Genomic DNA, 20,614 nt, shown 5'->3' with positions numbered 1-20,614 from the left:
TGTGTGTGTGTGTGTGTAAGGTCATTTCTTTTATCCTGGCATATTATTGATCAGTATTTCCCAAAGTTTGAACCTTGGAACACTAATTCTCTGAAACGTGTTTTATAGTGGCCAAATAAGTTTGGAAACCGCTTGTTTGACCAAATTCAAAATGTTTCATTATTTGAGTTTTTAGTATTTTAATATCTATTTTACATTTCCAAGGGAGGAATGTATAATGCAACATTTTCTAAACTTACTTGACCTTTTTTTCAGCTGAGCATTCTATTGGACCACTGTTTTCAGAACACACTATGGGTACTGTTTAAGTGTCCAGAACATATGTCTGTATAAAAAATAATCTTCTTTTTTGGGAAGTTCTACCTTAGGCCCAGTCTTTCCTGATATTGTTCATATATTTACATTCTTATGGGGCAAAAGCATGCACATGATGAAAGCAGAATAGAAACCATAGAAACCATTGGGCTGTCTAGACAATCATTTCTTTAAAAAAAAATTTTTTTTTTTTTTTGTATTTTTCCGAAGCTGGAAACAGGGAGGCCGTCAGGCAGACTCCCGCATGCGCCTGACTGGGATCCACCCGACATGCCCACCAGGGGGCGATGCTCTGCCCATCTTGGGGCATTGCTCTGCCGCAATCAGAGCCATTCTAGCGCCTGAGGCAGAGGCCACAGAGCCATCCTCAGCACTCGGGCAAACTTTGCTCCAGTGGAGCCCTGGCTGCAGGAGGGGAAGAGAGAGACAGAGAGGAAGGAGAGGGGGAGGGGTGGAGAAGCACATGGGTGCCTCTCCTGTGTGCCCTGGCCGGGAATTGAACCCGGGACTCCCACACGCCAGGCCAATGCTCTACCAACTGGCCAGGGCCAAAAAAAATTTTTTTTCTTTTTATTGAATTTGACAATCATTTCTTGACTATCGGATACTAACTCAATAGTAAAGAGGAGAGCATCCAACAGTAACGGGAATGATATAAAATATTGTCCCTCATTCTCATGAGTAGTTTTAGCTTTCCTCCTCTGATAAAGACCAAACAAAATATGGCTGATACATTGCAAAGACGTAGGTGTCCAATGTTTTTATTGCCTTTGCCTGCCACACAGGAACCAATGGGCAGGAGGAGGATGGAGAGGCAGAAAAGGAAGAAGGCAGCGAGGTCAGGAATCTATGGTTGAAATTAAGAGATGCTGGCTGAATTCTGAGTAGTTGTTAAGATGATCATACTTAGGCATTAGCAAAAAGTTGTTCCCAATCACTGTATGACGGTGACAACAAAGCCTTTTGGAAATTTTGACTCTAGTTAGAAATGAGGACAAATATTGGCAAGAAAATGTTTTTCTAGGTAATTCCTGGTCTGGTTCAGCGGACCCTGGATAACTGAGAATCGAGGGCGTCCTGCACTGTGGGGGATGTGGAAGGCCCTTTCTGGGTTCAAGTTTCCTAGAGATGTGGAAACGAGATCGCCCTGGGGTTTCCTTCTCAAGCTTCTTCCCTGCCTATTTGCCTCTCCTAATGAACCATTCATTAGAAGGACATTATTTTCTTGCAAACACTTGTCCTCCTTCCTAGCTATAGCCGAAATTTCTGGAGGGCTTTGTTGTCATAGTTCTCCGGTTATTGGGAACAACGTTTTGCTAATGCTAGGTATGATATTTTCATACCTAGTCAAAACTCAGCATCTCTTTGTTTCAGCGGTAGATGTCTCAGCTCGCTGGCCCAGCAGTGCCACGTAGTTGGCCATCTGATGGGTGAAGGAGCATGGAAAATGAAAACTTTATGGAGGCTTTAATTCTCCAAATAAAACTAAGTGCCTGCTCCACGAATCATTACCCAGATCAGAAACCTGACCCTGTCCCACTAGAACCGCCCAAGTAGAAAAGGAGCTTTCAGAGGCTCCTTGCAGAGCTTCTGGGTAGAGTTGGCTAGGTCTGTATTAGGCATATTCACTCTACTTTCTCTTGAGCAGTAGTGGTGCAGGAGAAGACGAAAATTCAGGGTGAGATGAAGGCCCAGGGCCCCATCCTGAGGTCAGGATGGGAGGCAAAAATGAGGTATGGCAAGAAGACTGGACTTGGAGACAGAAAACCTAGGTTGGCATCTTGATTCTGTCTTTGCCTAGCACTGTGACCTTGGGCAAGTCACTTGCCTTTGGCAGTAATTGCCAAAAGGAGGATGGAAAAGAGAGACTGGATGTGGAATTGCATGTAAACTTTACAGTGAGTATACACAAAGGTTTAACTATTATTATTGCTGTTATAAACAGTGGTGCTGTCCCCGGGACACCCACAGGATTTCCCTTGGAGGTGAAACGTTTTAGGGTGAATATCCCAAAGGCCCAGTACACGGAGGAGTTTCATGAAGGGACGGGAACTAACGGCAGCTGCTGTTTCTCTTGTGCTTATTTTCGAACTGTTCCCTGTCAAGAGAGCGTGAGGGATAAAGGGAGGAAAGGAGGAAGGAGAGGGAAGTCTCTTCTGAAGGGTTAAAGCGAGATAGTGCAGTAAAGTGATTCCAGATGTCCAAATATTAATATCTCTCTCTCCCTGATGAATGAGAAGGTATGACCCAGTTAGGAAACTGCTAAAATTACCGGCGCCGCCGAGACCTCAGTCGATGGCCCAGCGCAGATTCTTATCCTTACCCCGGCAGCTGAAGTGCTGGTGGAGGGCTCGGACCTGCTGCAGCAGGCCTTCCAAAACCTCACTCTGTCCCTTGTGTCTGGGCTCTCTGTCGTCGTAGTCTTTCCAGTCTATTGAACAAAAGAAACAAACAGAGTGAGATCTGAAAGCAGGGGAGGCCTCTCCCCGGCCCTGCCCCGGAGGCCAGGCTTTGCTCACACTACCCACAGACTCCGTGGATGGGCACCCAGCACCCACACAGCTGGCGAGCGGAGCCAAGGGGTTGGACGCCGCCATTGTTCGGGGCCCTGTGCAAAAACAGTAATTGTGGTTGGTTTCTTCTGTTGGGCAGTCTCAGGGCAAGAGAAAATGGTAACGGAAAGCCAAGAGAAAACGGGAGATTGGGGAGTCCAATTTTCCCTCTCTCAGAAACTTGTTCTGCTTTTCAGCGCCCAGCGCCCAAACCAGTCCCCTGCCACCCTCTCCACTCAGCACCCCCCGCGTGTCAACTGGATTGCCACCGTCGGAAAGAAAGGGGTGGGCATGTGCAGACTAGATGAAATCCACAGGCCCAATGCTTTTATTGTAGGTTTCACACTTTTGGCCAAATTGACATTTCTTTCCAAGGAAAGAGCCCACATCAGATGCCAAGAAATGGAAATCTACATTTTGCTCTAATGAATGTCTGCTTTGGTTAGCTGGCACGCAACCCCCGCATGCTCCCAGCCACCAACCACCCTGTCTGCTAAATATACAGTATTAGCTTACATGGCAAATTTAAATTGCAATACCCACTGAGATTTTCCTCCCCCTTCTATTTTCATTCCGTTTGGCAATAATGATATCAAGAGTAATAACCCGTACGGGACTAATGTCAAGACAGTAATTCTGCTGTCTCCAACTCCGTTTTTTGGTGTTTTTTTTTGTTTGTTTTGTTTTGCTTTTTTAAAAGCGGGTCAGTCATTTCATACTTCATCCCTTCTTCCCTCGATTTTCATCCCTCAGTCTTACTTTCTGAACCTTTCAAAACACAACAATTTAAGGTGCTTCTTGGTTCAAATGCTTTTTCTAAAAATGCTAGACATTTTTCTTCCCCTGGAAAAGTCAGTTCGTTCATGAATGGATTGGAGGCTTAAATTCTAGTTGAATGATTTTCAAATTCCCTTGTGCCCCCCTCCCTCCAGATTTATTTTAAAATATGGAAACTCCCTTGTTTAGGTGCCATGACAGTTTAAGTTAGGTCACGTCTTCCACGCTGGTCCCTGCGGGGCCAAGGAGCACAACCCGTCAGAAGGAAGGCTCGCAGGTCCCGGAGGCGGGCAAACCGGGTGAAATCTCCCGATTCCAAGCGCAGCTGTTTGCACTGACAGGGTCTCTGCTCCATAATGTGAGAAGGGAGCGTAGGGTCCACCTTGCAGTAGTTTGGTGAGGATTAAATGAGAGCCCTGGACCCGTCTCCATCTCACCCCTCGGAAGACACATACCCGTTGGGGCTCCATACTCCTTAGCTGGCGGGTGGCATGGCCAGGTATCTAACACAGCGTATGACTCTTCGCATCCTGCTCATTTCCTTCAACCACAGTGTTTTCTATTGGGAAGGAAGGCCAGAGCTTGGTGGCCCCTGGGTGGTGTGGGGAAGCTGTGGTGAACCCCGGGGACGGGACTGGCACGGCTGCCTCCCGCACACTCTGTTCCCTGCGGGCAGGAATGGAGACACCACTTCTCTTTGCCTCGGGCTGCTTCTGTGTCGAGTGAGTGAGTTCTTGAACTTCTTTTTAGCTTATCTGAGGTTTCAAAGACTTAATGTTAAGAAAAGCACCCTTGTGGGCACAGAGGAGAGATGCTCACTAAATACCGTTGAGGCACTGTTGACTAGTGGCATAAGGGTGCTCATTTAGGACAGACTAGGAAAGGGCTTTCATTGGGAAATTTGGAAATAACCGAATGTTAAGTGGCCCTTGGATTATCTGCAGTGTCCCTGGTGGCTGGGCACCGTGGGAACAGACATTGTTCTCATGGATTCTCTAAGGACGTTATGAGTTTGTTCCCCTCGTTGGATAACTATGTCTGAAGTCGAGCGGTGCTGTTTGCCCAAGTCAGACTCCTGGGTGGCTGACCGACTTCCTAGCCCTGGACACACTAATACATTCTAATGAGTGTTGATACCACCATCAGTGCACGGGGAGACGAAAGGGACCCGGCTCCCTCGGCTGAGCCCTGTGACATCAGAGGCGAGCCCAAGCCGATGACTTTATAATACGTTAGAAAATTGCTAATGTGAAATTGCAGGCCGAGTGAGCACCGGACACGATGCCAAGGTTTTTGGAAAGAATGAGTTTTTCTCATAGATGTTTGGAAGGTTCTGACGACTACATAAAATAGGAGACTTTAGGGATGAGGGAGAAAATTGAAAATATATTAAGAAATCAGGAACCTGACAGGAATCAGCTTCGTGTGGTAGGAAAAGAGCAGACTGTGCCACATAATACAGCTCACTGTTCTGGTGAGGAGACACTTCGGTTGCGACACAATGCAGAGCTTACATTCGCTGGTGATACCGGGGCTTTCTTGATCGTAACTCAGACGAGCCTGTCTGGGTCCTTTTCTCTTATTATGTACCATACCGTATAACATAAGTCTATAAAAACACATTAAGGCCTTTTGTAAAAATATTTAAAAAAAAATGTTTTATAGCTTACTGGAACATATTACCCACTTTCCAGTTACTCTGTCATGTTAGAATACATTGTCTTCTAGTAAATATTTGAAGGTTACATCACAATGTCGTCCTCTGTTTGTAAACAGAACCGGGGTGTTTTTATAGTGTTCTTTCCAAGTGACATGGGGTGTCTGCAGCAACTGTAAGGGCACATTGCCTTTCCGCTCTTTGTCAGATACCCTCCCAGGCCGCTGGCTGTTTTAGAAAGCCCTGCCATTTTGTTATGTTAATTACGAAGTAGTGAGCGACTCCTCCCCGTCTTGGAGGGAGCTCTTCCAATGGGCTGTGAAGGCGAGTGTCTGAGTAGAATCTGTCTGTAGCACCAGACCCTCCGGTGTTTATAAATGCACCCATACGCAGGTCAGAATTTGCATGGGGTATGCGTCTGGAGTGGGTTCCTCACTGGACTACCTTCAGGGGAGCAGCGGCTAGAGTTTTTTTTCTTTTTTTTTTTGCTTTTCTGTCTCTTCTAACCCTTTATCTCCAATAATATACCCCCCACCACTTTTATTTTCTTCCTGGACAGAGATTGGTTCTCTTAGTATCTTCATGTTGCAATATTCTCAAGTTTTGAGAATATTTCTGACAAGTCCCCAGTAAGAAAGGTCTCCTGGTAAGACTAGGATAAGGAAACCCTAAATGCGAGGAGAGGCAGGAGCCTGAGAAATCTTTGGTGTCCGTGGTCCAAGGCTCTGCAGGACCCGGGTGAGCTGTCTGAATCCGCCAGCGATGGGAGTCAGGCACGGCTGACTGGCGCTCAGCCTGCTTGTCTGCCAGGGAGAGAGGGGCGCTTGTTACCCCAGCTCTCGATAGCAGGTCTTGAGCAGTCCGGGCTTGAATCCTGGGTTAGCCACGTGCCTGCGTTATCACCTCGGGCAGGGCAGCATTCTCTCCGAATCCCAAATTTCCTTATTATTAGAGGAGGAAGAGGAGGACGGTTTGGACCTGACTTCAGTGCTTGCCAGCTTGGTGCTCCACGTAGGTATGTGCCTCTATGTTCATAGTTATCTCATCAGTAAAGTGGGTCTAAGAAGAAAATCCACCTCAATAGGTTTGCTAGGAAGATTCACTTTGTTACTCTGAAAAGTTCTTAGGTGAACGCACAGCACACGCGTCTTATGAATGTTAGCTCTGATGTTCCCGGTGACGCTGTTGATGGTGATGCTGTTTGTCCAGGAGACAGGAGCAGTGATGACTGACAGTTGGGAGGGTTAAGTGAGCCACTGAATGTGAATGCCCATAACATACCACCGATTCTTCACTGGTCCTGGGTAAAGGGTTGTTATAAAGCCGGGAAAATACACAAACATAGAAAAGGAAACTCATACCCTAACTATCCACTATTAAACTTGGATAGTTCTACGCAGACATGTCTATCTAATTATAGTCAAACTCGCAGTTTCAATGTTATGTAGAAACATTTGCATTTTTTTAAACATGAAGTTTATACTGCAAGAATTTCTTCGATACACTGAATGATTTTTTAAAACACCATTTCTGAGTGGTTACATTTTGTTCAATGGTATAGAGACTCTCCTGTACTTTATTTAACCACTGAGTTAATTTTGAATGTTTTTTCTCTCCACTGCCCATGATATTACACTATATCAATATATTGCTGCACTGCACATCTGTGTCCATATTTGTTTGTCTGTATCTGTTTTCTTAGGTTAGATTCCTATATGTATAATTATGGAGTAGAAGAAAAATGAATGTTCTTAGAGTAGTGGATATAGATGGCACACAGGAGAAGTGACCTGTGTTGAAGGTACACAGGAGAACTGTCTGCTTCTCCACCTATCCCTCTCCCCCTTCTCTCTCTCTTTCTCTCTTTCTTTCCCACAGCCATGGCTTCATTGGCTCTAGTACATTGGCCCCAGGCACTGGGGATGGCTCTGTGGAGCCTCCGCCTCAGGTACTAAAAATAGCTCAGTTGCAAGCATGGCCCCAGGTGGGCAAAAAGGATGTAGCATCCTTATAATATGCTCACAAGAAGCATATTATATCATTTTTAACTATCACATTAATGATGATCTAAAAAGAAATTACAATACAATTTAGAGCAATAGACTCCTTGATGCAGGGAAAATCTATCATATGGTATGTTTGGGGATTTTTTTTCTTCTTAATTAAATTTTCTGGTTAATAGAGGGTTACCAAATATATTAGGGCATCAATTATTAGTCTTCAAATAATTAGAAGAGGCTTTTCAGCCACCAGTATACATGTAATAGGTTCTATTTGTGGCAGAGTATGGCAGAGTGCCTGCTAGGAAGAAAGCTTTTCCTTTGACAGCATGTAAGACTTGTAGACTCCCGTCGAGGAAGGGGTGGTGAGAGCTAAAACGGACGGTACGTCCCTGGGCCAGCCCCAAGAAAGCCCTGCGGAAGAGTGTGAGTAGACCCATTCTACAGCTGCTGACTCGACACTCAGGGAGTTTAAGCAAGTGTTGAAGGCCGTACAGCTAATAAAAAGTATAATGGCTATCAAATTTGCTTTCGCTGGTTACAAATTCTCTCTCCTTCCATTCCACTGAGTTGCTCCCCGGGGAACATCTGCAGAGGGGTCGTTCATTATGTGGCCCAGATGCTACCCTGCTGCCCTGCGCTCGTCTTGACCAGTGGGGAGAGGACACAGATGGCAGGCGCATCCCGAGGATGGAGCTGGGGCTTGTTCCCAGCCTTGAGGGAGCTCACAGCCACCACTTACTAGAAGGAGAGGCACATGCTGGCATCGTGGTCTGAGCAGGTCCCCATCCTTTCATGTTATAAGCCGAGACTCGAACAAAATACTGCTGGCCCTGCGAAGTATCAAAATAGAGAGAAGAATGCGTCAGGAATTCCAGTGAGTCACTCTCACCCCAGAAGCAGATTCCTGTGTCTGATGAACTCATTTATCCCTTAGGCACGAACTACCCCACGCCCCATACTTTAGCTTCCTAGCTTTCATGACTATAATGTTTGCATATAATAATAAATATGTTGGGGATGCTCTTTTGACTTCTTTGTGCTTTCTCCCCCTCAAATATAGAATATCATCATTATTTTTTTCTGGCCTTTCTAAAACATATATATACCATTTTTAAAAAGTGGAGCCCTAGGCAGGTGGCTCAGTGGTAGAGCACAGCTCAGTGTGTGGATGTCCCAGGTTTGATTTCTGGTCAGTCACACAGGAGAAGTGACCATCTGTTTCTCCACCCCTCCTACAACCCCTTCTCTCTTTCTCTTTCTTTCCCATGGCCATCTCTCCGTTGGTTCGAGCACATCAGCCCTGGGCACAGAATGGCTCTGAGGAGCCTCTGCCTCAGGTGCTGAAAATAGCGCAGTTACAAGCATGGCCCCAGATGGGCAGAGCATCGGCCCCAGATGGGGGTTGCCAGGTAGATCCCAGTCAGGGGACATGTGGGAGTCTGTCTATCTCTCCTCCTCTCACTTAGAAAAAGAAGATAAAAAAAGTCACAGTTCTATAAGGTTTCCCCAAAAAGAACAATTACTTACCCTCCCCTCTTTTTCCTTATCTTTTCCCTAGAGACAAGCACCGTCGAGGTTTTTAGCTGATGAACTTGCTTAATAAAATTAACACGTTATCATGAGTGTCTTTTCAGATTAGTAATGAGAAGTCTGCTTCATGCGTTCAGGGCTGTGTAGTACTTCACAGTGGGGCAGATATAGTCATGCATTTAACCTTCCCTGGTGCCCACTTACACTGTTCTGACACTTCGGTCCCAATAAATAATGCTGCAATAAAGATGGCTTATACCCTCTAGTGTCTTATGGCATTATGCATCAAGGAGTGACTTTTGTCTGCTTTTATAATGTTTTTAAGTGTTTTGAATAGTTTTATATTTTTGCTTTGTGGAGTTTTCCCTTTTTCCTGGTGAACCCACACGGGCGTTTTGGAAGCCAGCCATGGATGAAACACTGCTTGCAAAAATTGGAAAATGGTGTCTGAAGTTAAAAAAAAAAAAAAAAAAAAAAAAGGTAATCTTTGCAGAGAGCCTTTGCTAGGGGTTTAATAATATTGGCCTTACCATATTATTAAGTTTATTAAAAAATGGGTTTCTCTGTACGTCCATGTTATGGAGATTTTGCAGAGTGTAAATCTACTTCTAGGCTTTTATGCGATTAGGATACTGTCTGTGTTGTTCTCCCTGGACGGCCAAGTGGAAAAACTTAATTCCTATAAAAATTAGTTCAAATATTAGAGAAACTCTCTGTGGAGAGTTTTCCATTTTTATCACCATATCCCTTTTTCTCCTCAAGCAGTGGGCGTTCCCGAGGGCTCTCCTAGGGCCCTCTCCTGTCAGGAGAGCTTCAGGGTGGGGAGTCCGTGTTCCGATAGCATCGCCGGGGCCCACCCACTCCGGGCTTTGTTTGTTCTGGTAATCCACAGTTTCGGAGTCTGGTGTAGACGTGTGATTAGAACTAAAAGTCAAGTTTCTGTGGTGGCGACCCAACCGCCAAGAATTCTATTAGAAATAAGCTGCTTCAAACTTGGAGGGATGCCATCTAATGCAGATTTTTAATACTGGGTTTCAGGATTATACTTTATACATAACTGTTTTAATCGACTGACCTTTTAGGAAAACAATAATAATAATAACAACGAAATTCTCCCTTTACCTCTCACACGGGAAGGTCCTAAGCTATTCATTATTTGAATTGGGCCCCCCCAAAATAAAAAAAGGTACAGATTGGATTTAAGTTTACTTAAACATGTTTTTCTTTTTTTTTTCTTTTCAAAGAAAATGACTTAGATGATTCAATTTTTGCTGTATTTTAAATGTCTGAGGAAATCTAGGGTTTGTTCCAGTCTAAACTGATAGGCTAGGTGTTTTTATATTTTGCATTTCGTGTGCTTACATGGTTTATAGTTCTATAAATAATTACTGTTTAGATTGGTTAAACAAACAAGCACAGTGTGTTCCTGCTTTTCACTCACAGTTTAAACTGGTTCAGGTTACTGAGAAATAGAGCACCACCATATATAGTTTCTTTTCTGTGAAAGCAGATTTAGACAGATTTTTTTTTTCTTTTTTAATCAAGGGAAAAGGATTTCTCTCAGGAAATTGTGTGACTCCAATTGATGACTGATCTCAGCCAGGCTGTGGGGCTGAGGGTTAGATGAGGCTGTTATTTTTACCAGCAGACAGGGAGTCAGAATTGGATCTCTCAGAGCCTTTGATCCCCCCGGCCGATTAGACTGGGATCCAGAAAGCAGCAGCTTTCGGGGCTTCCGGGAGGCCAGTCTTCTTCTGATCTCCATAGAACATGGCAGCTTACAAAGTGGTTCATACTGTCTGCTCACTCCTCCGTGGGCTTCGGACTACGGATACCAGACATAGCACACTTAGCGAGTAGCAGTTGCCGCTGGAGGACTGGGTGGTTGGCAGTGGCTCCCAGACTAGGCATTCGCTACCCAAATCCCAGCACAGATATCAGGGGCGGGGGAATGGGAGGTCTAAGGATCTGGCATGTACCGTGGTAAGCCCTGTAATTGTGCATCTCAAGGTCTGCAGGTTTTCCATGATGATTTCTCCAGCCAAAGGACAAAAGTCTTTAGACATGCTCCATTCCACTGGATAAGAGAGAGGAAAGAAGGAGAGAGAGAGAGAGAGAGAGAGAGAGAGAGAATGAATGAAATTGTCATCAAAAAGCATCATAGACACTCTAGTATACTCTCTCCAAAATAGTGAGTTTACCCTCTTTTTCTTATACCGACACATCTAACATTCTCCTTGACATAAGTTAGTGTCCAAGTTCACAATTATTTTTTAAAATGAGAGCAAAACTTGTAATTATTCAACAGTGATTAATATCCCTTAAATGTTTGGATGTGTGTGGATGTGTATAGACACACACATGCTCAGGCACATTATTACATATAAAATTTATTGTGTATAGCAGATTAATTATTACGCATGCGAAGTGAAGGGTTCGTTAGAACATTACATTCTATGCACTCCCCAAGTGACACGTATTTCACTCTTCAACTGAAAGTGCTATTGCAAGGTCCAGTTGACATTCTCATTCCAAATAAAGAAGGCTTCTTTCATTTCTTTGCACAAAATCTGACAGCTTCTGCTTCTGGAATCATTCTCTTCCTTTAGTGTCTCGGACGTCACTCCCTGGCTCTCCCCCTTCCTGACGTTACCTCCCAGGCTTTTTTTGTTGACTTGTCTTCTGCCCAAGAGTTCGGGATTTGTGACCGACCTCTTCACCGCTTCCCCAGCCCCCGACACCCCGAAAGTGGGCGTTCATTCAAAGTTAAATTGAACACCCCAATTCTAATAACACCCCATTCGACTGTGAGACCACGTTCTTGCATAACAGTTTTCACTGGCTGGAAAAAAACCCACCACCACCACGATCAGGAAAGATCAATTTTGCATCATTGGTAAAAAGCGTTTTAAGTGAGAGTTTACATGTGGCAGGAATTAAGGCAATCCTGCATGAGGCAGAAGCTTAAGTCACACGGAAGACTAGGCCTGTGCGTTTCTCACCCTCACGACAACAAGCTACAGAGCTGAAGGGTTAAATTCTATTTTCTATGACTTCAAAACTGAGCCAGGCCGCCCCTAAATTCGGCTGCCCTGGAGTCACAGAACGCTTCTGCTTCAGAGCTGCCCCTCCATCCTCCGCCTCTTCTCATTATTCTCCTGGGGATTGGCCTCTCTTCAGTTCTCTCGGAATTGCTCCGTTCAAGTGTCGCAAAGCCTCGTCTCGGGAAGTCCCGGCCCATTGGCCTGCCCTAGTTTTTCGCAACCTTCTTGCCCCTTGGTTTTACTTGCACCGTCCCTTCTGCTTCTCCTCCCTCCTGACCACCCCCTTCCAGGCTTTCCCTCGTTCCCCTCTTTCTTCTTCCTTTGATGGGATGTTTCTTGGGGGTTTGGCTTTTTTTTTTTTTTAACTCATGCTTGCCACACGGAGTGACCTTACCCACTTTTATGGCTCCAACTATGCCGGTTGAAGCTGTAGTTCTAGGTATAGCTTCTTTCTGGAGCTTTAACCGCCTCCCATCAATCTCCACTTCACCCGGGCATTCCCTAAGGACTGGTCCTGGCCAAAGGATGTTACTCTGCTAGTCTTCTCAGTTGTAGTTCCTGACATGGACACATATCCGCTCCCCTGACCCTGAATCTTGTAGCATGCTTGTCTCCCCTTTTCCTCCAGTTCCTTACAATGAGTTGATTACTCAACCCGGTAGGTTCTACTTTCGAAATGCTTCCCATAAATTCCCCTCTCCTCTCACACGGAAAGTGCTCTACCACACGAGCATTGGCTCTGCAGTTGAATTTTCATAGGCTTGATAAATCAGCTGATCAGCTCTCCGGCTTCATGTTTCTGTTCTCCTTCTCATCCTAATCCTCTTAACAATAGCCTGAATTACAGTTTTAAAAATACAGCCCTATTGGCCCTGGCTGGTTGGCTCAATGGTAGAGCGTTGGCCTGGCGTGCAGGAGTCCCAGGTTCGATTCCCGGCCAGGGCACACAGGAGAAGTGCCCATCTGCTTCTCCACCCCTCCTCCTCTCCTTCCTCTTTGTCTCTCTCTTCCCCTCCTGCAGCCAAGGCTCCATTGAGCAAAGTTGGCCCGGGCGCTGGGGATGACTCTATAGCCTCTGCCTCAGGTGCTAGAATGGCTCTGGTTGCAACAGAGCAACAGAGCGACACCCCAGATGGGCAGAGCATCGCCCCCTGGTGGGCGTGCCAGGTGGATCCCGGTTGGGCGCATGCGGGAGTCTGTCTGACTGCCTCCTCGTTTCTAACTTCAGAAAAATACAAAAAAAAAATACAGCCCTATTTATTTTATTCCTCCACTTAAAGTCTTTCATAGTGCTTTCAGAATAAAATGAATTGGCACCTTCATAATTTGGTCCCAACCCTACCCTGATCTCCTCACCTCCCTCCATTTCCCAAAACCAAGTCCTTGTTAGGTAAGTCCCTGTTACCTGATCATTGTGAGTTCTTTTCTGTCTCTGTCTTTTGCTCGCCTTCCAACCTTTGCTTGATGAAACCCTGCTAATCCTTTAAGACCACGCAAAGGCAACTCAAAATTCCTCAAGAGTAAACACACCTGCTTTTGTGCTCCTAAAGCTCTTCATTCATATAAAACAACATTTATTAAACACATATTATGCTTTCTTGCATGTGTCTGTCTTAATAATAGATCATGAGAAACTTCAGAATAGGAGCTGTGTGCATGGTGCATAGAAGGTGCTTGCTGAAATTTCACACACACACACACACACACACACACACACACAGAATTGACGTTTTTTTCCCAACATAAAAATATTTTCTTCCATGTGCATTTTCTCCTTCTTTAGTCTGTTCCTCTTTGAACATCTCCAGCATATTATAAAATCCAATTAGAATCAATGATTACAGTCATGATACATCAACTCTCAAACCAAGTCTCTACCTCTTTGTAAATGTGTATTCGAAAAGATATATACATATGTTTACAAATATATCTTATATATGTATGTGTGTAAAATTCTTTTTCAAAATGTTTTATTCTGCTTATTATGAACTACTAGTTCTCGAAGAAGTCGTCTCTGAAAGTCAAATGAGAGAGGGTTTGTAATTAGAGAATAATCTTGTGTATCATTTTTATTAAAGAATAAAGGGAATCATTGAGGAAGTTACCACAAACAAAACAGAATGAATATCAGTAGCAAATGTGTAAAGACATCTAGAAAGAGGAAAGAAAATTCTGGAAACAGTAATAACCTGGATTGCCATTGAGACATGTGTGATCTGCTGACATCATGAAGCTCCAGGTTCAAGGCTGAGAGTTAAAGGCCTGTGATTCCAGGCTGGGGCACCAGGGTAACGTTTCAGAGGAAGAGTTAGGGATCAGGGTGGTGGGATTTAGCTGGGTCGCGCCAGTTCAGCAGAACCGATACCTAATATTTTGTGGAGTATGGCAAACTCATTGTTAAAATGGTCTTGTAATCAAGGTTCTCTCTAAGGTGAGCACCTGGGCAGCTGCCCAATGTGGAAACCACAAATTTACATTGCTTACTCTTTTTTAACATTTATCTGTGCAACAGTGTATTCTAAGCACCAGTAGTCGTGTTCATTCCATCCGTAGGTGAAAAAGATTGCAAGTGAGGACGCCAATCAAGAAGCAATACGGGGCCTGGCAGGTTGGCTCAGTGGTAGAGCGTCGGCCTGGCGTGCAGGAGTCCCAGGTTCAATTCCCGGCTAGGGCACACAGGAGAAGCGCCCATCAGCTTCTCCACCCCTCCCCCTCTCCTTCCTCTCTCTCTCTTCCCCTCCTGGCAGCCAAGGCTCCATTGGAGCAAAGTTGGCCCGGGCGCTGAGGATGGCTCTGTGGCCTCTGCCTCAGGTGCTAGAATGGCTCTGATTGCGGCAGAGCTACGCCCCAGATGGGCAGAGCATCGCCCCCTGGTGGGCGTGCCGGGTGGATCCCGGTTGGGTGCATCCGGGAGTCTGTCTGACTGCCTCCCCATTTCCAACTTCAGAAAAATACAAAAAAAAAAAAAAAAAAAGAAGCAATACGGAAATATCTTAAATAACACTTTTATTGTTTTTATCAGGTATTATTTAATGTTTTTATTAATATTTTAAAACTCTTATAACAATCTAGTTTTGTCTACCTCTTTTATTGTTCTTATTTAAGTATTAAACATATGAAATAATAAACTACCTTTCAGTATATATATGTATTTATACTTAAAATGGTTGTTAGGGAAGAGAACTGTTTGTTACAGTATTTGAATCCCACCACTGGATCAGGGGGAACAAAACCAGATTAACTGGCAAGTAATTAATGAAAAGTTGTTCAAAGATGTACTCTTTACACCTTCTGAAAAAATACAAATTATTTTTGAATAAAAATTGTTCATGTTCTATTGTGTGTGTGTGTGTGTATGTGTGTGTGACAGAGACAGAGAGAGTCAGAGAGAGGGACAGACAGACAGGAAGGGAGATGAGAAGCATCAATTCTTTGTTGCGGCACCTTAGTTGTTCACTGATTGCTTTCTCATATGTGCCTTGACCAGGGGGCTACAGCAGACTGAGTGACCCCTTGCTCAAGCCAGCGACCTTGAGCTCAAGATGGTGAGCCTTGCTCAAACTTGATGAGCCCGCGCTCAAGCTGGCGACCTTGGGGTCTCGCACCTGGGTCTTCCACATCCCAGTCCGACGCTCTATCCACTGTGCCACCACCTGGTCAGGTGTTCATGTTCTATTGAAATATGTTTTTTAAAGCATGTTTCAGGAGGAAAAGAGGGTCTGGCTTCTTGAAAAACAAAACAAAAACATAGGAGGTGGGGGTCCTAAGAATTTAAGTCAAATTAGATCTCACAACAGTGGTTTTCAACCCTTTTACACGTGCAGACCAGTAACCTAGCTGGCTGGAAATGGAAACACTTAACGAATAAAGTTTTTACGTGCGGAACAGTGCAACATGGTACAAGCTGGTGCTTGATTTCTGAATTCCACATGTACAATGCATCGAATACTATATACATTTTTCCGTATGTTTTTTGTCTATTGAACATGATTTGTAAATGCTCTGCACAGTGCAGAAGGTTGTTCAAACAAGCCTACAAGTTCCAAAGCTATCTAAGACAACCTCAGTAGTATTTTCATCGGTGATACAGGCTGAGAAGTGAATTTGACTAAAGTCATTGGGTCTAGAATCTTCATACAACATCAGTGTGGTTAACTTTTGAGAACCAGCACAAAATTTCTGGCAGTCTGACACCGGTCTGCAGACCCACGGTTGAAAAACGCTGTCTCAACATATGTGGGTTTCAAAGGGGGAAGAGACTAGGAAAAGAGAAGATTCACATGGAAGGAAATAAAGTTCTCCGTGTTGGAATGGCTAACCTATTCTGGGGCAACCAAGAGCCATGTTCCTCTGGGAACTTCCCTGGGTTGGTGGACTCTTCTGACATGTAAACAGGAGCTTCTGGTAATTTAAGGGGTGAGACAGGGAAACAGAGTAAGCACGAGTCACTCTGAGAGCCAACTGGGAATTCTAAGAAGGCAAGTTAGCATGGTTTCTCTGAAATGTTACATGTAGGTATTTTAAAGACCCGATATTAAAACCATGAGAAAATCACATATAAGCCTGCTTTAAATCCCTGAAGGGCTGGAGCCATGTATATGAAGTTTAAAACTACACAAGACTTATAATTTTAAGATAAAGATCAGGCAACTGTTTCTACTTAGGTCCGGGAAATAGAAGCAGGGTTTAATCTTGCGATGGCTCATAGAAGGTGAACATTAGCAAGAAAGGTCCCAGACAAAACCTAGTGTTAGTGGTTCTTAAAAATTGGCTCTGGCTGAAACTGTGATTCACTATATTTAAGTCAAATAACAATGAATATTTCAAATGTGACACTTTGTTATTTTTAACAAATATTTCATTTTTATCTATACTTTAGACATGTAGACTCATTCAGGCAGGAGAGTTAGAGCTGAACACAACCATTTTCCTGAAGTCAGCTATATAACCCAAAGGCTGAATCCACTGGCTGGGTGGCTCAGTGGATAAAACTTTGACCTGGTGCACCAGAGGTCACGGGTTCAACCCCCGGTTGGGGCACATATGAGAAGCAATCAGTAAGCACACAACTAAGTGAAACAATGGTTTGATGCTTCTCTCTCTTCTTTTCTTCCTCTCATCAATGGAAAAATTAAAAAAATAAATCCTGAAGATCCGGCCTTGTCCCCTAATGTCTTTCATGTGAGGAAAACTGTCACAGAACCAGTGAGAAAGGCAGACAATTCCTGACTACAGGTATTAGGGTGGATAAGCTGAGAACATAGCCCAAAGCACAGGCAGACATCAAGCCTCAGTTGCGGACTGTGTGATTAACACACCCTGCATTGGCTAACAACACCTGTAAGATTCCAGGCCAGTTTTTGAGATGGGAAAACTATTATATATAGACCAAAGGCATAACGAAAACAACACTGCAACAATGTCCAATTTCATCCAATTAAAAAATAGACACCAAGCCTGGTATTGTCCAGGTCCTTCTGAAAGTCTCTTCTGTCTGGAAGCCTAGAGTTGTTCTATCCCGGTCACACATCAGGAGGGGTGTGCAGTCAAACCCACCCTCTCGCCTCTCGCCAGTCCCTGGACCTGGGGCCCACTGCTTTTGCTGTTTTCTCTTCCAGTATGCTATCCTCTGTCCCCAAACCTTCTTCCTCCTCGTTTGAACAGTCCTGGTACAAGGACCTTCCCTGTCCATAGCGTTTGCTGGGTTTCCAAGGGAAGCTCCTTTGCCAGTATTCCCACGGCAATTTTAATATATCTTACATTGCACTTACTTTATTGTTTTGCATTTATTTTTTTAAGACTTCTGCCTCCCATGTCATCCGTATATGCTCTTTGAGGGCAAGGACCGGGTCGAATCAATACCGGTTTTCAAACCACCTGTCATGCACCTCGCCCAGGGTCGGTGGCTCAGTGCATGCTGGGTAAATGGAATGCCTGATTCTTGACTTTGGAATGTTTCAAGTCTAAGGTGGGCAGGAATCTGACGCTAGTATGTAAGGAACAAGAGAATAATGTCAGAATAGAAGAAATATGAAAAAGTAGCCAAAGGAGAACAGACGTTGCGTGAGCTGCCCAGTAAGCGGCGGGGGTGGCGATGAACTCCTGGCGTGCAGATTCCCGGCATCCCAGACGCTCCCTTCACTCGCCCCTACCGTCTCTCCGGAACCCCCAAAAACAGAAGTGTATTTCCTGTTCCCTATCAGCACTTCCATGGAACCAAAACAGCATTCTTACTGGCCACACTCACCCCGGCGCCTTAGCTAATGAACGGAATTTGGCTAGACTGCCGAGCCCAGCACCAGAACATTATGAAACCTTCCCCCGATCCATCTAATGGTGCTGTTCCTAACCTTCCAGGCCAACCAGAGCGCGGGAGCAGGCAAGAGGGAGGGGGGGATGGGCGGAGAAGCCCAGGGAGGGATCAAACCCAGTCATTTCCAGCGATGGGAAGATGTGTCTTTCTGAAGCCTGAACCCGCTCAGCGCTTGTGGGTTTTCAAATTGGGAACTGACGTGAACACTCCGGGTCTGGGAATTCTGCTGGGCTCTGGCAGGAGACGAGGTCGGAGCCGCTTGCATTTTTTTTTTTTTTTTTAAATTCCCCTGGTAGACCTAGGAGCAGGGGCGCACATTACACTCAAACAAGAATCTTTATTGTTTGCATAGCACACAGTCTTCTACTTAATTAGAAAAACATTTTTCCCCCCAAATTAAATTTCCCTAGAAAAACAATGATTTAAATGAAGGGCAAAAGGCTTTTTTCTTTTCTTTTCTTTTCTTTTGTTTGTTTGACACTAGTAAAGACTTCCTGCACCCATGACTTCTAGATTAAAAGTGAAGTTGGAATTGGAAGGCTGTGTTCAAGTATTTATTGTCAGATTCTGCCATCCACACAAATAACGTGTGCCTGTCTGTATATACTGTATGCTGCTTAAGTTTTGCCTGCCACGTGCTAGAGAGACACACAGACACAGGTGGGAAGCAGGGACGTTTAAATATTCAAGTACGTAAGCACCAACAAGTAACCTCAGAATGAGTTAGGTCCACAGTTTGGTCTGTTTGCTTGTCTATTTCTCTCCTAATAGTTTACCTGATACAGCTCTGACCTGAAATTAGTCTTTTTCTCGACCCTGTTGCCTTGTAAATTGAAAGATATTATTACCACTTTTATGATTCTATTACTAGCAGGGCTTTCTCTCTTCCCACGCCGAGCATAAAAATGTTTGTTGAATGAATACAAGTCAGTTGTCTGAGGCCCAGCGGCTGCCAGCCTAAGGTCTCCCAGAGACTCATGGGGCCTCCCCTTTCATGCAGTTATCTGGTCACTTAACCAGGAGTGTCTCCGAACAAAATTCCCTTCAGTCGTGTCTACAGTTTGGGGATGAGAACAGCTTAGTCATCTGTACTGGTGGAGTTCCTAGAAGCATAAATAACCCACAAGCCCCGGGTCATGTACAAGTCACTATTTTCTTACATTTATAGGATAACTTTCCTTAGCAGCTTCACCCATTGGTTTTCCTAGAACAGTAAGAGTTGGGAAGGTGTCAGATTGATCACAAAACAGAGTGCAAACCCACTTCCCTGTGTCACATCTGAGACTGGGTGAATGAGAGGGTGGTTTGTAGAGGAGGCACGCACAGGGAGAGTGGAAGCCAGAGTGTGGCCCCGACCCACACTGACACGGGATAACGAGCAGGTGCTGGAGGGGACCCACGTGGCTACCAAGAGCTGAATGCTAACATTTTGAGAGTGGGAATGATAGAGCAGAAAAAGGACAAACAAACTAACAAACAAAAATAAAACTCTTGGACATAGGTAACACTGATAATTGCTGGAGGGAGGAGATGCAGGAGGGTGTGGAGTGTAAATGGTGATGGACAGAGACTTGGTTTGGGGGGCAGGTGAACACACAACACGGCGAACAGAGAGAGATGTGTTGTAGGATTGGGCACCTGAAACCTGTATAATTATGTTAACCAGTGTCACCCCAATTAAATTTCAATTAAGAAAATAAAATAAAATTTCAGAAGTCTGTAAGCTGGTGGTTAACACAGTCATCATTAAAAATTAAACTTAAAGAAATTATATTAAAGACAAAGACAGTAAGTACTCAGTAGTCATCATTCTCTATTTTTGCTGCATTTTATTTATTTATTTGAGAGAGAGAGAAAGAGACGGAGAGAGAGAGAGATGAGAAGCTTCAACTGGTAGTTGTGTCACTTTAGTTGTTCATTGATTGTTTCTCATACTTGCCTTGACCAGGGGCTCCAGCTAAGCCAGTGACCCCTTGCTCAAGACAGTGACCTTGGGCTCAAACAAGTGACCACAGGATCATGTCTATGATCCCATGCTCAAGCCAGCGACCCCACACTCAAGCTGGTGAGCCTGCTGTCAAGCTGGCAAACTTGGGGTTTCGAACCTGTGTCCTCAGCATCCCAGGTCAGCGCTTTACCACTGTGCCACCACCAGTCAGGCTGCATTTTATTATTAATCACGCCCTTGGGGTTATTGGTATCTATTGTAGCTATATATTATAAATAGTATTTAGTGATGTTCTACTTACTGCACATCTCTTCCTAATCTATTTAGTGACATCACATTGGTAGCTTGAAATTGGCCATGGTGGGAATATTGGCAACCACAGAAATCATCAAGTACTATGAACCAAGGCTTGATTTTTCATTTTGTGGACTGTCTATAACTATCAACAAACTACAGTTTCATAATTCAAATCTGA

The 20,614-nt window shown here is 44.5% G+C and overlaps 1 protein-coding gene across 1 annotated transcript in view; it reads right to left on the bottom strand.

The window, feature by feature from the left end:
• The window catches only part of ANKFN1 (ankyrin repeat and fibronectin type III domain containing 1), a 349,730-nt gene that overhangs the window by 73,250 nt on the left and 255,866 nt on the right, over positions 1 to 20,614 (bottom strand). Inside the window, exons 8-10 of the mRNA XM_066255513.1 lie at positions 10,814 to 10,911; positions 8,044 to 8,134; positions 2,639 to 2,746 (exon numbers count right to left, since the gene is read on the bottom strand). Of these exons, the coding sequence (XP_066111610.1) occupies positions 2,639 to 2,746; positions 8,044 to 8,134; positions 10,814 to 10,911 (297 nt within the window). The remainder of the gene's footprint in view (positions 1 to 2,638; positions 2,747 to 8,043; positions 8,135 to 10,813; positions 10,912 to 20,614) is intronic.

The sequence above is a fragment of the Saccopteryx bilineata genome, chromosome 2, assembly GCF_036850765.1.
Source record: "Saccopteryx bilineata isolate mSacBil1 chromosome 2, mSacBil1_pri_phased_curated, whole genome shotgun sequence".
Taxonomy (NCBI): Eukaryota; Metazoa; Chordata; class Mammalia; order Chiroptera; family Emballonuridae; genus Saccopteryx; species Saccopteryx bilineata.
Note: the sequence above shows the minus strand (reverse complement) of the source record. Positions and strands in the feature narration are given on the sequence as shown.